This window comes from Astatotilapia calliptera, chromosome 11 (assembly GCF_900246225.1).
Source record: "Astatotilapia calliptera chromosome 11, fAstCal1.2, whole genome shotgun sequence".
Classification (NCBI taxonomy): Eukaryota; Metazoa; Chordata; class Actinopteri; order Cichliformes; family Cichlidae; genus Astatotilapia; species Astatotilapia calliptera.
In genome coordinates, this window is record NC_039312.1 from 29,658,755 (window position 1) to 29,673,910 (window position 15,156).

Here is a 15,156-nt window from a genome sequence, read left to right on the forward strand (position 1 = left end):
GCCTTACCACATCTATTCTGAGAGTTTCTCTTCCACTTCTTAGTTTCCAGTAAAACACGGATGTATTTTTGGACTGTAACCCTGTCACAAATGTATTCACCACATTGTATTTATGCTTCTACTGTTTCGTAAACAGTAATACTGAAATATCAGATTTGAATTTGTCTTAAAACGCTCTAACATACTTCCAAATCCCTACAAAGACGTTTTAAGACCGTGGTGACGCTCTTAACTCCAAACTAATGAAGTGAGTGAGCTTCTGAAACATATTAGCCATGTCATCAGAAACTAACCCATGTTAAGTCCCTTTGCCCCCTTCCACTGACCCTGATGTTATCCAATTTATACCAACTGTGCTGAGAGGAGCTTTAAACGAACGCACAGATTAGCACCAATACAGCCAATCTGCTGCTGATTTATAGGAAAGCTGGCTGAGAATTGATCGTATCAGACAGAGCTCACTGAACTCAAATGGAAAGGACACGATGAACAAGAAAAGGGTAATGAAAATAGTCACAATAATTATAAAGGTCAGAAGTTCAGCTGAAAATTGTTGCCCGAGCTTTTAAACCTGCTTCTTTCATTCTAGAGGAGCCATGAAAAAGATGTAAGGCTAATGTCACTGAGGATGGCACAGTTTATCCAGTCTTTCCAGACTTCTAAGATGTTTCATGTTCAGGCGGGATGTTTTGGCAAAAGAACATCCTGGTGATCAAGAATGAGAATGATTTTCTTATAAAACTAATTTCATTTAATGAACACAAACCCCCAACTACATCACAATAACAAGTTTTAAAAAACAGAGCTATCACATATGTTGGGACAATGTTTTGTGAGTGATCCACCACAAAAGAAGAAAGTTGTTCAACAGTCCAGGATGACTTTTTCAGTCTTAATCTTTATGTCTTTAAAGCTAAGGCAGATGTTTTAATGTATAAATTCTATACAGATTTTAAAAATGTTCTGAATTTCTGCCAGATAATCAGGCAAATGCCAATTTGAGTATTTTCCAACTTCTTAATAACATGAAGAGTTTGGTCAGTCGTATTGAATATGAATATTTCCAAAATCACCTTTCCCAGAATTCTGATGTTACCTTAATCTGCTTGTGCAAGTAGGGAATCAAACACGCAGCAGACAAAAGAGCCAAATCTTAACACATCTTTGGGACAAACTTGCTCTTCCCGCATGAAGAAGCACAACCTGTCGGGGGGGAGGGTCACAAGCAGAGGTCACATTACACAAATCTTTTCAACAGATTGGAGGAGCGGTGTTGGATTTTAATGTAACAAAAAATATTCACAGAACATTTTAAGGAAAAGTGCCGGTAACTGAGTGGTTTGTCTCTGTCACAGGTGTAAACGATTTCAGACTCTTCCATTCAGGACTCTTTATGGGTGTAGAGGGATTTCCTCCCTGATAAGTAAGCTGTTAGAGAATATAAGTACTCAAATTCAGAGACCATTGGTTAATTCTTGTCACTTTCCTGCAACTCAATGCTTTTCAGGGTGGACTATGATAAGCCAACAAAGGTTCAGCCTTAAGCATAAAATATAACTGGATATGAAAAGTTGTCACTTGAATAAAGACTGACTCTGTAGCAACCTCTATTGATCACATCCTGGATGGAAGAAATAGTTCTACGCTGAACACTCAGTAGCTTTAAAAAACAAACAAACAAACAAAAAAACAACAAAAAAAACAAAAACAAAACATAAAAAGGCTGATGAACAGAATAAATCTGTTAAATTTTTGTTTTCACATTGAGCTGTCTGTTTTATGCAGCACTGTGCCTCGTGAACGTACCACTGTGGTACAGGTTTTATCTGTGTGTCCACACCATTCTGGTGCTCTCATTTATTTGCAGGCGCTGGGGCAAGCGTGAGCGGCTCTTCCTCATCTGAATCAAACTCGACATTCTCGTCTTTAACCCACTTGCCGCTGTGGTCTTGCAGCCACCCGTCACTATGATAAAACAACAACAACAAAAAAAATAGATGAAATGCACTGAAAATCTAATAGTGACCTACATGCAGATGTGATAAAAGTAGTGAAAATGTAGAACATTAGAAAGTGAAAGTCCCACAACATTTAGGCACCTTTTCAGTTTGAGATAGTGCTCCAGCTCCCTCTTCCTCTGAGCAGTAATGGGTTCAGCCTCCTGTCTCTCTGCAGCCTGACATTCGGCAGTATCTTTTGATGGATGTGGCTCGTTATTGGCTACAAAAGGAGTTGAAGCAAAATCATGACCGAGGTTTGCTCAAAATAAAAGCTGACAATAAAACATTTTCTCTAGCAGATCTTACCTGTTGAACAGACAGTAGAGTTGCTTTGTGACGTGTTCACTGAAATGCCAGACTCCCAGCATGCAGATGTCATGTTGTCACTGGGGTTTGAGCTGGTGCTTGCTGTCACTTTTTCAGATTTTGTACTTAAAAAGAATGACAAATAATTTAAATTGTGTTTTTTATTGTATGGCTTTAAATACAGACAACAACTCTCATACCAAGTAATCACTCACCTGGTTTTTCTATGGCAGCTGTTATATGGTACCGTTTTCAGCAAAGCATGATGGGTGAGCTTCCGTGTTTGTGCTAGTAATGGGGCTGAACTGGAGGGCTCCTGAAATCACAACAAGAGTAGCTCATATTTTCCACCATTACACAACTACACTGAATTGTTTAGTAAGGTGTAATTTGTTAGGGTCATATGGTAGTCACACGGGCACCACATAAGTAATTTAACAGGAGACAGCATGGAATAACAATGTCATGCAATAATGAAAGATTACATCTGTCGAGCTTGTGATGTTTTTCCTGTGATGATTCATTGACCGTCTGCTGGCAGAATGACCCAGCTGGTTCTCATCTGTTGTTGCTTTGTTAAACACAGCTTTTTTCTGTTGGCTATGAGAGACTTGTAACCTTGACAGAGAACGCATGATTAACAGTTACTGACCTGCCTTTTTTCTTCAGCCTGGACATAGTTTTCATGTTGCCGTTTTGTTATTTCAGTCTTCAGCCGTGCTTTCTTGCCATAAAATGCTTTTAGCCCTGAGTAGAACACACAACAAATAATTGGGTTTACTAAAAAGTCAATGTAAAATGAACCAAACCTGAAAAAAAAAAAAGTCATACTCGTTTCCCTTTGAAGTACAGCAAGTTTGGTAGATATCATGAAGACGTGCAAAACTTTACCTTCATACTGTAGAAATTAAACTCGTATCGAAATGTAGGTAAAAACAACATTTTTTATATGCTGTAATTTATCTAACATACATGTTATACGGTGATACCCTTATTCAAAATACACTTTCCGGCATTTTTTCATCAGAAAATAAAGAAAACCTCCAGGGTACACATGCTTGTCTTTGACTGTTTGTGTAAGAGACAACAGACAGAGTTTTGCTTTTCCGAATGAGAAAAGTTGGATATTTAAAAAAAAAAAAAAAAAAAAAATGAGGTGAAGAAAAATTAGATAGTTGTACAAGACTCTGATACTTAAAGAGTACAATTTGTTTGACAGCCATTTAAAGTGATGGAAAAACTAACATAAATTCAAAAGCATGGAATTTTTACTTATCCCTATGTACTTGTAAATATACAGTTTTAGCGTAAAAAAGTGCGACAATGTATAATTGTTTGGGTTTTTAATTCTTCCAAATAATGAGGGGATATCAAATCCAGATAATTTGAAAAGAAAAACTACTCTCTGTGACGCAGCATTAGAAAAGACACACAAAAACAGCTTACCAATGACGCAATCCAAAAACTACTGAACTTTCCAATATTTCAACTCTTTGTTATCTTGATTATCTTGACTTGATTATCTACAAATCCAATACAAAATTCCCCCCTGGCTGCTGCTTTTGAGTTTTATTGAGTGTATTCATTTACTCTGTTGGGTTCTCAACTGCTGCATCAAATTACAATACAGGTCTTGTTTTGACTGTTGTTTTGCCTGATGACTACATTGGCATTTTACTGAGGACACAACTACTGACCAGCACATCTCTTTCTTTGATCCTCAGTTAGTTATGTAGCTTCTCCCTCTCACAAGTAGCTTTTCAGTCTTCAGTGTTGTATTTTATTTTTGAGCAGATTGTATTAAATATGCATAGTTTATGTATCTGTATTCCTCTGATTTTGTGTAGCATATGTAGCAAGGATGGCATATTAACCTGCACTTCACAGCACCTCAGATGATAGCACGACCTCATACAAGTGCCCCTCCTGCAGCATTGACTTTGAAATGCAGAGCCATTTAAAATATGGGGCACTGTCTCAATTAATAGGGCGAAAGACAAGGGATAGAAATGCTGTGCAGATGGCTAACCCTTGATACAGTGCTTCTTAATAAGACTGGGAGCGAAACTTCAGGTCCCCTGGGTCCCCAAATTGCTTTAAATAACTTTACAGGTTCAAGGTGCTCACCGTCTAGATGCCTCTTTCCTTTTCTGTGGACTGCCAACATGTCGACTGTATCAAACACAGGACGGTAGGAACACACAAGGCAAGTGTACCTATAAGATAAGGGGATAAATTACATTTAATGCCATTAGCTACACAAGTTTTTCTTTCACAAACATATCAATGTTTTGAAGTTCACTTCACCTTCCGTTTTTCATAAGAGCAGCCTCATCTTCTGGAATAAAATTAGACAAAAGGTCTGCCACACGACGTTTCTGTAAAACGAAGTGAATAACGTTAGATAGTATGTAAGTATTACTACTTATTTTATTCTCCAAAGAAATAACTACAATATGTTGTTAGCTTAAAGATGCTAACACTAGCCGCATGTGTGCTCTTAGCTGAAGTCTCTGTTATTAAGCCAACATAAAATGCTGCAAATTGATCCATACCTTAAGGAGATTCAGCTGGCTTTTATCATCACCTTCTCTTTTAAAAGACATAACTGTTATGATCGATAATCTAAAAACTAATCTGAATAGCAGCGTATAGCTTCTTGGCTATAATATATAAGCTAATAGCAATGCTGCATTCATGGACAAACGGAAGATGGGAAATATAGACAACTCCCCCCCCCTATGTGCTCAGCTTTGAGGTGGATAATTGTTCCGGCTATCGGAACTACAACGATATCTGCTTGTTTTTATAACATAAAATCCGCATAGTCATTTGAAAGCTCGATTTGTGGCTATAGTTCATATTTACTAAATTTGCGAAAAAAAAAACACCAAACTCTGTCAACTTAATATAAAACGCACAATTTTCCCCTACAGTCTTTAATGCAACACGTTGTGGCGAATCATCGGACTAGTCAGTGAACACGGCAGCCATGGCAACATATGGTTGTAGACAGCTGACTGCAAGAGTTTTGAAAACAAGTTTTTCAGCGACTTTTAGGTGTGTATTTGACAGATAAGGTACGTTATATTTGTAATCCAAGAAATTTTCTATAGAGTTTAAACGGCTGTCATTTGGAGAAAATATTGAACGCTTGGGAAAATAACGCGCGACGACATTAATTAAGTTGATAGCCTTAGCTAGCAGGCTAACTAAGCTGCTAGTTTGATAGTTATGGGCTAAAGCGGAAGCCATTATTGTAAAGATGTTATCAGCAGTGAAGTTCGCTGGTAAGCGCATTTTAGGCCCACATGGTTGTTTACCACCACACGAAAAAAGAACAATATAAGTGTTTTACGACAATGTCAGGGGAGCGAGCTCCACTACCAGCCGGAGGGGACGGCCTACTCCGAGGGAACCGCACAAGATCTTACGGCAGTTTGATCCGATCTCCGCTGTCCCCGGTGCACCAGAGACGCATTGAACATATAATTCAGCCGGGAGAGACACTGCAAGGCCTGGCGCTGAAGTATGGAGTGTCTGTGAGTATGACTGTGTTGATTTGACTCTGAGACTGAATTAGTTCAAGTATTCATTTTTTGCGCCTTTAACAGTTCATATTAAGCTTATATTGAAATTTACTTGTTGCGATATGATGTCTTCTAACTGAATACTTGATTTGCCAATACTGAAATGTAAATGTGGGTGAATATTCACTTTTCTTATAGTCGTTGTTTTATTTTCATATTTATTGAGGTAGGTTATCTCAGTGGTTCAACAAAACGTTCAACTACATAATTAAGTTGTTTATTCAGCTGTTAGGGCATACTATGAAAAAGTGTTTGCCTTAAAATGGCATGTATTTATTTGGTTTCCTGTCTGCCTACTGATCTCGGTAAAAGTGAGACTTGATTTAGCCAAGTCTAATACTAATTAACAAAAGGTTCACAAGGACATCTTCTCTTTCAGATGGAGCAAATCAAAAGAGCAAACAGGCTTTACACCAATGACTCAATATTCCTGAAGAAGTCTTTGACAATCCCTGTGATATCAGACCTGGATGACTGCAGTAATGGGTTGGATGTGGCGGAGGAGGATGGCAACAAAGGCAGTGGTAACTCTGCTTCACTTCACAATGGACACATAGGGAGTTCCTCTGAGAAAAAGCAAGAAGACAGAAAAGATCTCACTCCAGGGGATTTTTTGAAAAGGTTGGATGACTTGATAAGCCAGTCCAAGCAGGCTGCAGTCAAAGGATGCCAGGAAGCAGAGAAAAGGTATAACTGTGCCTGTCGCTGGTTGCTCTTTTCTTTGCACAGTTGTTGTCCAGTCAGGGTCATTTGTAGCATTACAGAGACTTACTCTCTTCGTTTTTAAGTCACTAATAGTTAGATCAGTTGGTCCTGCTTATGCATATGTTTTTAGTCATAATCCCTGGGCCATTATACTCATGCCATTCGTATTCCTAAACACAGTTCAGTGGAAATATTATGTTACTCAGATTAACATTTTTTCCTCCAGGTTAATATTGGAACATATTACTGCATGAGAAATGGTCAGTGGCAGTGTAATTTGCAAATATTGTACCTTCACTGATGTGTAAGTAATGTTGAGGTCATGGTCAAATATAATGCATTTTGATGCTAAGCATAGATATGCATGGATAGTATCTGATAGTCAGATTAGCCTAGATTGTCATGTCAAGTATAGTCATCCACCTTTCTGGCCTTCTTAATATTTCATCAGCCACTCACAATGTGGCTGTTCAAAAGATCCCCAATGCTTAATAGCTGCTTTAAATGCAGTTTCTAATGGCCTGGTGATAGTACCAGTGCAACAGCGATATTTTTTTTAAGAATACCAATCAATTTAGCCTAAAGTCAGTACACTCTGAACGACTTGCTCTGTTATATATTTATTTTATTTGCCAGGTTTGCTGCACTAGAAGCAACTTGCAACAACAGGACATCAGATTGCCGGCCGCTTACGAGGTCACAGAGTGTCATTTCATCTTCCAGGATGGCAGCACAGGGGACAGTACCGCTCACTGTCACCAAACTGACCAGGAAACTGAGAGACAAGGAAGATGAGATCTTTGAACTGTGACATGTCTGTCACTCAGAACATTAATGGAGCTTTCCCAGGGAGCCGTGATGCGCTGTTTGATCTCCAGAATAATGGAGCGTTACGGATAAAGGAATGAAAAGGAATCCCCGGTGATCCCGCTGCTGCTTAAAGTATAAAAGTGTTTTCACACTTCCATTTAAAAATTTATATTGCACAATTGTAGACTTGTTATTTATTTGGTGAGACATGCTGTAGGTTGTGAAAAGCTTCATATGACTATTCACATCTGGGAAGTTGGAAACTTGAAATTTGAAGAATTAAAAATCAATCATATTTATAGTCAGATGATCATATGGTCAACACAAAAAGGGTTTGTGTGTAACTGCCTCATATTTTCAGACTTGTAACGTTAGGAAATGGAATCTAAAACACAAGTCGTGTTTACTGTAATAATGATGATGACAATGAACTGGTTAGAATGATGGTTTTTCTATTAATGCTGAAAATGCAAGAAAAAATGTTGTAGGCTTTAGAATATTTGATAGCAATGATTGTATTGTTAAGGTTATATTTCTAATGTCTTTTCAATTTTGTATTGTTTGTTTTAAAATACATATTTTTATCCCATGTTAAATGACATTTGTTCACATTACTGCTAACAAATATTTCTTTTAGTATAACATGTAGATTTAGCTGTTTTGGGAGATTTAATGTCCAATTGGAGTTGATTTTTATCTGTTTTAACTGCCATATAAGACCAACGAATAGTCAGTAGGCCAATGAATTTAAACATTTTTTAAGCCCTACTGCGATCCAAAAATCATGAATTATAGATTGGATGTCCAAGCAGTCATGAGTAAAGAGTCTGTCTTTTTGTTGAGCTAAACATGTTTTTAAAATACAGTCATGGTCGCAGTAATTGTGCACTCTGGGGTCATTATCTTTATTTTTGGCTTGATTGTTGTCTGGACACCTCAGTAAATACAGTTTGTTGCTGCAGAAGCATCATCTTAACCACCAGATGGCAGTGCTGTACTATAGTGGTATTGTTCCCAGGCCTAACTTGCTTATGCATCGGTCCACCTGATTCATATCAGTGATTATAATGCATAATATCAGTAGTTCTGAATAATACAGTTCAAAGTCACAAATATTAGATGATACTTTGTGTCCTAGTAAAATAATCAATGCAGAATATATCTGTTTAATTTCAAGTTTGTTTTCTCTGGACACTGTCTGAATAGAAGATTAGCATCACTTACATAATATATATTTATGGCCCCAAAATATCAAAAACTTGAATGACTCCACAAAGCTTTTTTTGTATCCCTCATGTTCTTTGAGAACTATGGGAAAGCAGGTTGGTTCTCAAATGACTTGTTTTATGTTGCCAGTCCTCAGTAACAGAAAAACAAGCAGTTCGGAGTCCTAGTTGAGTCTGTCTGTTGATCTCCCAGTGTCTGTTTGAAATTTAGTTCTGATGTCATATTGTCCCATCCTCCACTAGTTTATTCAGTCCTTTACAGATCTTGGTGAGGTTGGGTCTGAAGGGCCCATCAGGGTTGTACAGTTGGGTCAGGAGCTGTGGGTCGGAGTAATGGTTGAAGACATGGTTGATGCGACCATGAGATTTAGTGGTGAGGTGGGTGTTGACCAGTTTCAGCAGCAGATCCCTGCAGCTGGTCAGGATGTCTGCCATCACTGTTTTTTCAAAGGTAAAGTCCACCTGCGTCAGACAAGACATGCATTCATGTTACGTATTTCATACAAGTCAAATTGTATAATATCTTAATGTGAAGTAGCAGGATATGATGTATGAATATTCTACCAGGTTTAAAGACTTCTTAGAGATTGCATATTTTTGTTATTTTGCATCATTAATCTTCCTGCATATTCAGTTTTAATCCCAATACAGAAGTTTCAATATCAATGTATTGTTCTCTCACATTACCAAAGCAGAGAAACAAGCACTTGATTATGTGGAACTGAAATAAAACAAGCGACCCTTTAAAGCAACGTCTGAGCCACGCGTTGATGCATAAGAGAATCCTATTCAACAGTGAATTAACCTGGACGTTTTGATGCCATGTGATTAATATATTTATTTATCTGTTTTAATTGGAAATATTAACACAACTGCAAATTGCATTTATTGTGGAAAAACTAAGGTCAGAAACCTCTTGAAGTTGCCTGATTTTCCAGCCTTGAAGTTCATGCTGCGCACAAAACATTTTCCCCATTTGAGAGTAATTGGCATTCTTTTGCAATTGGAGCTAGAAAACAAGTGCATTGGCACAAATTTCTTTCAGGTGATGTATGCTTACTCATACATCATGGATTAAAAAATTAAAGTTGGGAAGTGTACCTCATAGAAACTGATAGCTGTCATTGCTCCCTGGTGGAGCTTCTTCTTAAAGTCTTGGGCCACTGCCAGCTCTTCTGTGCTGAAGCGGTTGTTCCTGAAAAGGACGCCAATCTTGACTGCAATCTTGATGAGGTCTTTGATGACTTTCTGAGCCTCTGATTTATTTCCCAAGTAGTCTCTGGAGACCCGGTACAGTTCATCTAGGATCTCACTGGTGGTGTCATCAATGAACATTTGTACAGAGCTTTTTGTGGCCATGCTGCTGAGGATTTTCTTCTGTGCCTTCATGGCCATGTCCTTGGCATTGAACGCATCCATTGTTGCCTGAATTATGAAGACAATTAATTTAATATTTCATTTTAATGTCTGTCCTGATAAAGTTATTATACAACTATTCAACTGTTTTAATATCCATAATATCCACATAAACATTTTACAGCTCAGTTTGAGCGCAATTAAATTTGTGTATAGACAAAAAAAATTCATAATTATACCTGCAGAAAGAAAGCAGTGAAAAGAAATAAAATATTCATACTTTATGCTCATAAATAGCCCAACAGGATATCATTACACAGTGTGTAGTTCTCTCAGCTATAGAGGCAGAATGTTCAACATTTACAGTTTCAGCTTCCTGTGATTAAACTGATTGGTAACCATTTTCAGTTTGAAAGTTTGAATTTGTCTCTTCAGGCAGATTTCCTGTCACTACCCATACCCATCACAGTAAATCGACAGCAAATCCTGTTGGTAGGCAAGTAAAGACTAGATTGCACAACTTTTTTTGGCTGAATGAATTAGCATGGAAGTGCTAAAGAGGTCCTGTTTAAACCTGAAAGGAGAAGACACACAAGTACACTCTTAAAAGAAAACAGTTTTTCTTTCTGCCCTCGATTTAAAACAGCAGTTCCAGTTGAGTAGTTAGAGAATGATTGCTGACTACAAGGTTTAACTGTTGGAAAGGGAGGAGAAACATGTTTTACAGCAAAGTGGCGAGTCTTCCCTCATTACTTTTTAACTTTCAGATTATCATCCACTGACCCTTCTTACACATCATAAAACTCCATTTTAGTGTCAATATTAGTAACAGTTCAAGCCTTTTATTTGTCATCTTTAAATTAGAAACATACATCGACACAAACACTGAACATGTAGTGTGTTAAATTCTGAAGTAATGCCTTCATCTTATGTTAGTTACAGTGTTTGTTTTGATATCTGACATGTACTTACATTGCCAAAAGGGAAAACTACCATGGAGGAGCCTCCACAGAGGCACTTAATTTTCACTCCTGGGATTCTAACCACACCTAACATCCATCACAGAACCCCCCCCCCTCGGGAAGTCATCAGCATGCATACAGCACACTATGACAGAACTACAAAATCCACAGTTTTATCTTTGATTGTCAACACAGTTTGAATTAATTCTTTTTTAATTCCATCTAATTTCCCTCTAATCTCTAACATGGAAGCAAGCAGATATGAAGTGGATCAATCTCAGAGGAAAACTACATTTGAATTTGATTTCTCTGATGTTCTTGTTAGAGTGTTGCAAAGAGTGGGCAAGCAAAATAAGATTTAATTCCCACATCACCAAAAGAACAAAGATTGAAAGTATCACAGCAATAAGACTCTTACAATGGATGAAGCAAACAAGTGTGTTTGTAGAATATTAATGCTAAATAGATAAGCTCTAGCCTTATATCTCCAGTTCCAGAAACACGGCAGCTTAAGCATGAGCCTAAATGCTTAGCTTCTGCTTCATATTAATCCATGTTTTATGAGTAACACAGAATCAACAGATATGCAGTATCTTTAGCAAACATCAGTGCCACCGAGGCAGCTGTGCATTCTCTCCTACTTCCTGTGTCACTTAGTATTGTCACATGTGCAGAATCTCAAAGTCTAAACAGGTCTCCAGTTAATAAGACTGTTTCTGAACCTCTTTCTGAGTCATTTTCTGCACTAAACCTGACTTGTGGCCTGTATGGACAAGTATATGAGGGGTGCAGGGAGGCTGCATAGCTCAAGCATGTCCGCGCCTGCTTTTTTCACATTGCATCAGTGCTAGAACAAGAACAGGAAGTGAGCACCCTGAATCCACACGCTACCTCAATTTTTCTAACTGGGTCTACCTTTGAGTGGAACGTCGAAACAGGATGTAAACACTATTTATTAAGCGCATATTTTCTGTAAGCTGTCAGCTATCAACAACTGTAACCCCTGTGATGCATTTCTTTCCTCCCTGTTTATTGTTATTAGCAACATCATTTAAAATATGATGTTCAAGTCGCCCAGTGCCAGCAATGCACAGTCAGCAGTGTGAGCAAATGACTCCACCATTCACTCATGAATGAAAAAGTGATCGAGTCACATTAACGATCATATCATGCAAATAAGTAGCACTCGCTGTGATTCTCCCCATCACTGTTATGCATCCCACTCCCAGCTCCAAAATTCATTATAAGCAAACAGTCACTTTTATAGCATATCTCTAGTAGGGTTTATTTTACATGCACAACCATTAATTTCAAACAAGTGTCACATTTCTAATAGCTCCCTTTGTTACAAAAGCTTTGGGGTCCCTGTGGGGAATTCAAAAACATTCATAAGATTAATTTCCCTTAACAGTGATAATGAAAGTAGAGCAGTGTGACAGCTATTTCAGTTTCATACTTCAGTCTCATTTATTTGCTAAAAAGACTACTGGGATCGGAAGGATGTGCACTGTGCGCAGTCATCAGCCAGTATTCCACACAGTGAAACTCCCACAGCACGAGACAGGTCGCTGTTTGGCCTTTTGTGCATCAGCATTGTTTATTTTATGCAGCGCTGTCAGGGGGTTGAGGCTGTTTGGGTAACACTGGAACATTTCGATGCTACAGCAGCATATTGCCATAAAACCAGTGTTTTGTAATGGACATCATTCAGTCGATCATGTCGAGGATGCGCTCAATGTTGAGCAGCAATTTTCTGGTACAAATGGATAGAAGAGGGCCTTTGAGTATTTATCAGTTTGTTGTTGACATCCACAGGGAGTGACTCCATTATATGTTCAAGTGTTTGTTTCCCTCCCAAATGCCTGAAACTGCATGCTGTGTGAAATCTAATGCTGGAAGGAAAAGCACAAAAATGCAGAAGTAGAACTATCAGAGCAGAGATGGCCTTAATCAGTTTCAGAGCTGCTGTAACATCCAGGCAGTGCAGAATCTTTAAATGGTAGGTTAATGGACAGTCAAAGAGAGTTGTCCTTATTGGTGGAGTCATCCAGGCAGGCAGGAGAGGTAAATATTTAGCATTCCTCAGATGACTCAAGCATTAAGCCTGAGTGTTTTTGTGTTTGTTCGTGTTTCTACATGTTTTTAGTTGCAAGGATGACAGAGTGTATGGCCAAGCAAAAGTCATTTTCCTGCAGTTTTTGTCTGCAACTTTTTAGCAATAAAAGATTTGTTTGATGTTTCGTGTGTACTTACGTGCTTGCATCTTTGTTTATTCTACTGTTTTTGTGTTATGAAAATAGATCTGCTCGCACGCCCCCTTTGACTGAGCCAATCTAAATATTCTTTGTAATGTTCCTAGAGTGCAGCTGAGCATTATCTATGAAATCCTCACTGTTTCTCATACCAGCCCTGAGATTTCTATACTGGATTGTAGCTTCTGGGACCTAAAGGAATGTATGTTCCCTTTAGTTGCCTTTTTTCATACTGAACACTGAGAATATTCTGGGAACAGCTCAGAGACACGAGTCTGTCATGCCATTTTTAGAAAGGTCATCATTGATTGGCGGTAGTTGCATTAGTACCTGATGATATTCTGGACAACCTGAGACAATAACAGCATAAAAAATAGGAGAAGTTTCTGTGTCCTTACTCAGCAGGTTTTTGTAATAGATCAGTATCTTGCTGAATAAAATGTCACTTCCGTTGTATGTTTTGAACTGTGGGTAATTGTTGTAGTTTGTGATCCTGTTTTTCAATTATATAAATATATAAGTATATAAAGTGTTTTATACAGGTTTCTAAGAATTAATTTTGCTTTATGTTATTGTTATTAACCAAGTAATACTTTTGTTTCAGTAAAGATGACTGCTTTATAGGTTTAGGTTAAACGAGGAAGCGTTTTGAAATCCTCTTAAAGCAGATATTGCAGTTTCTCTTTCAACATTGCACAACTTAGCAGAGTTGTTCAAGCCTGCCACACATCTGTACTGCCTCAAAAGGGAAGCGAAACAGAGCCGTTGGCGCACTGGCGAGGAGTCATTACCAAAGGCCCTCAGCGTTGTATTTGTCCCTTGAATGTGTGCGGCCATGAGAGCTATGTTGCAAGCTTTCACTGTCTTTGGCTTGGGCTTAACATGCTTCAAATCAAAGTAGGCCAAAGAAGAACTAAAGTTCACTGCCTTGAGATTTGAGTTGAGCAACTCTCAGCCTGTGCAAACAAAAAAAATGAGAGCTCTACATCTGTGCCTGTCACTGTACTTGTCCCAGCATGACTGTGAGCATACATGCATATCTTCCAACTCGTGTTCAAGATGGGGAAGTGAAGCAAAGTCACACAGTTTCCAGTCATCCCTCTTCTTAGCTAACCTCTGTTGGAAACCCTTAATTAATACTCTTAATTTTTAGGAGATTAAAGAAATGGAGAGACCACAGATATCTAGTCCCAGAGGTTGTTTTTTTTACTGGCATATGAACACAGCAGAAGTTTCTTACCTGTGTGTGCGTGCTGAGTCCCCCTCCCTCCTTGTCTGTGTCAGATGTCTGCCTCTGCTCTGTGTATCAAGTTGACAGCACAGGCTGGTCAATTTAACGGGATCCCTTCATCTTAACTACGAACAGAACCAAAACCTAAAAAGAGCCCTCCTGCAGCGCTTCTGTCAGTGCTTGCCACCCTTTTCTTAAGATAATGTTGAGTTGTACTTCCTTGAGGAACTAAATTGCTGTGACACACCCCTTAGTGTGTGTGTATGTCTCTCTCTCTCTCCCTCGCTCTCTCTTCCTCTCTCTCTCTTGCTTTTTCTCTCTCTATACGCTATCATGTGTTTCCCTCTGAAATTCAAATTCAAACTCTTCCAAACCACTGTATTTCTCTCTTAGCCTCGCTCTTCACAATTTGGCACTCTGAATCGGCTTGTCTCTTTCCCTGCTCTTCTCTGTATTGCTGACGCTGTGCCTCTGCTTGTTCTGACTAGTGAAAAACCCAGAAAGAATTTACGAATAATCCAGTGATGCAGCCCATTGAAAGGGGAGAGGCTTAACTCTTTTTTTTACTGCTGTTCACCTTCGCTGGAATGTGGCTCCTGTCAGTTCTGCTGCGCGCCATGTCCCTCCCCGCATGTCTCTTTTTGAAGGTAGAATCAAAACAATGAGTAGCCAGGAGTGTGTCTGACGTACACAAACAGTCAGAGATCACTAACTGTTC

At 38.6% G+C, this 15,156-nt stretch overlaps 3 protein-coding genes across 3 annotated transcripts; 1 reads left to right on the plus strand and 2 right to left on the minus strand.

The window, feature by feature from the left end:
* Positions 1-1,714: 1,714 nt before the first annotated feature.
* scnm1 (sodium channel modifier 1) lies at positions 1,715-4,991 on the minus strand. The gene is made up of 8 exons (XM_026183616.1): positions 4,862-4,991; positions 4,614-4,684; positions 4,434-4,522; positions 2,959-3,053; positions 2,522-2,622; positions 2,307-2,431; positions 2,100-2,220; positions 1,715-1,965 (listed from the first exon to the last, which is right to left on the minus strand). The coding sequence occupies exons 1-8, from the start codon at positions 4,910-4,912 to the stop codon at positions 1,854-1,856; spliced, it is 765 nt and encodes a 254-aa protein (XP_026039401.1). The 5' UTR covers positions 4,913-4,991; the 3' UTR covers positions 1,715-1,853.
* Positions 4,992-5,259: 268 nt separating this feature from the next.
* On the plus strand, positions 5,260-8,568 carry lysmd1 (LysM, putative peptidoglycan-binding, domain containing 1). Its single transcript, XM_026183617.1, has 3 exons — positions 5,260-5,848; positions 6,276-6,583; positions 7,238-8,568. Exons 1-3 carry the CDS (start codon positions 5,618-5,620, stop codon positions 7,410-7,412), a joined length of 714 nt encoding a protein of 237 aa, XP_026039402.1. The 5' UTR covers positions 5,260-5,617; the 3' UTR covers positions 7,413-8,568.
* Positions 8,293-14,922, minus strand: tnfaip8l2b (tumor necrosis factor, alpha-induced protein 8-like 2b). Its single transcript, XM_026183618.1, has 3 exons — positions 14,448-14,922; positions 9,739-10,062; positions 8,293-9,099 (listed from the first exon to the last, which is right to left on the minus strand). The coding sequence occupies exons 2-3, from the start codon at positions 10,054-10,056 to the stop codon at positions 8,857-8,859; spliced, it is 561 nt and encodes a 186-aa protein (XP_026039403.1). The 5' UTR covers positions 10,057-10,062; positions 14,448-14,922; the 3' UTR covers positions 8,293-8,856.
* Between the last annotated feature and the right edge of the window lie 234 nt (positions 14,923-15,156).

What these genes read in the sequence shown, in the direction of transcription:
- scnm1 (XM_026183616.1), bottom strand. Translation starts at nt 4,912, where the DNA reads ATGTCTTTTAAAAGAGAAGGTGATGATAAAAGCCAGCTGAATCTCCTT. An exon ending in AGGAAAGAGGCATCTAGACG is followed by an intron (nt 3,054 to 4,433) that starts GTGAGCACCTTG and finishes TGTTCTACTCAG; the next exon opens with GGCTAAAAGCATTTTATGGC. An exon ending in AGGCTGAAGAAAAAAGGCAG is followed by an intron (nt 2,623 to 2,958) that starts GTCAGTAACTGT and finishes TTGTGATTTCAG; the next exon opens with GAGCCCTCCAGTTCAGCCCC.
- lysmd1 (XM_026183617.1), top strand. Translation starts at nt 5,618, where the DNA reads ATGGTTGTTTACCACCACACGAAAAAAGAACAATATAAGTGTTTTACG. An exon ending in CGCTGAAGTATGGAGTGTCT is followed by an intron (nt 5,849 to 6,275) that starts GTGAGTATGACT and finishes CTTCTCTTTCAG; the next exon opens with ATGGAGCAAATCAAAAGAGC. An exon ending in TGCCAGGAAGCAGAGAAAAG is followed by an intron (nt 6,584 to 7,237) that starts GTATAACTGTGC and finishes TTTATTTGCCAG; the next exon opens with GTTTGCTGCACTAGAAGCAA.
- tnfaip8l2b (XM_026183618.1), bottom strand. Translation starts at nt 10,056, where the DNA reads ATGGATGCGTTCAATGCCAAGGACATGGCCATGAAGGCACAGAAGAAA. An exon ending in CAGCTATCAGTTTCTATGAG is followed by an intron (nt 9,100 to 9,738) that starts GTACACTTCCCA and finishes TGTCTGACGCAG; the next exon opens with GTGGACTTTACCTTTGAAAA.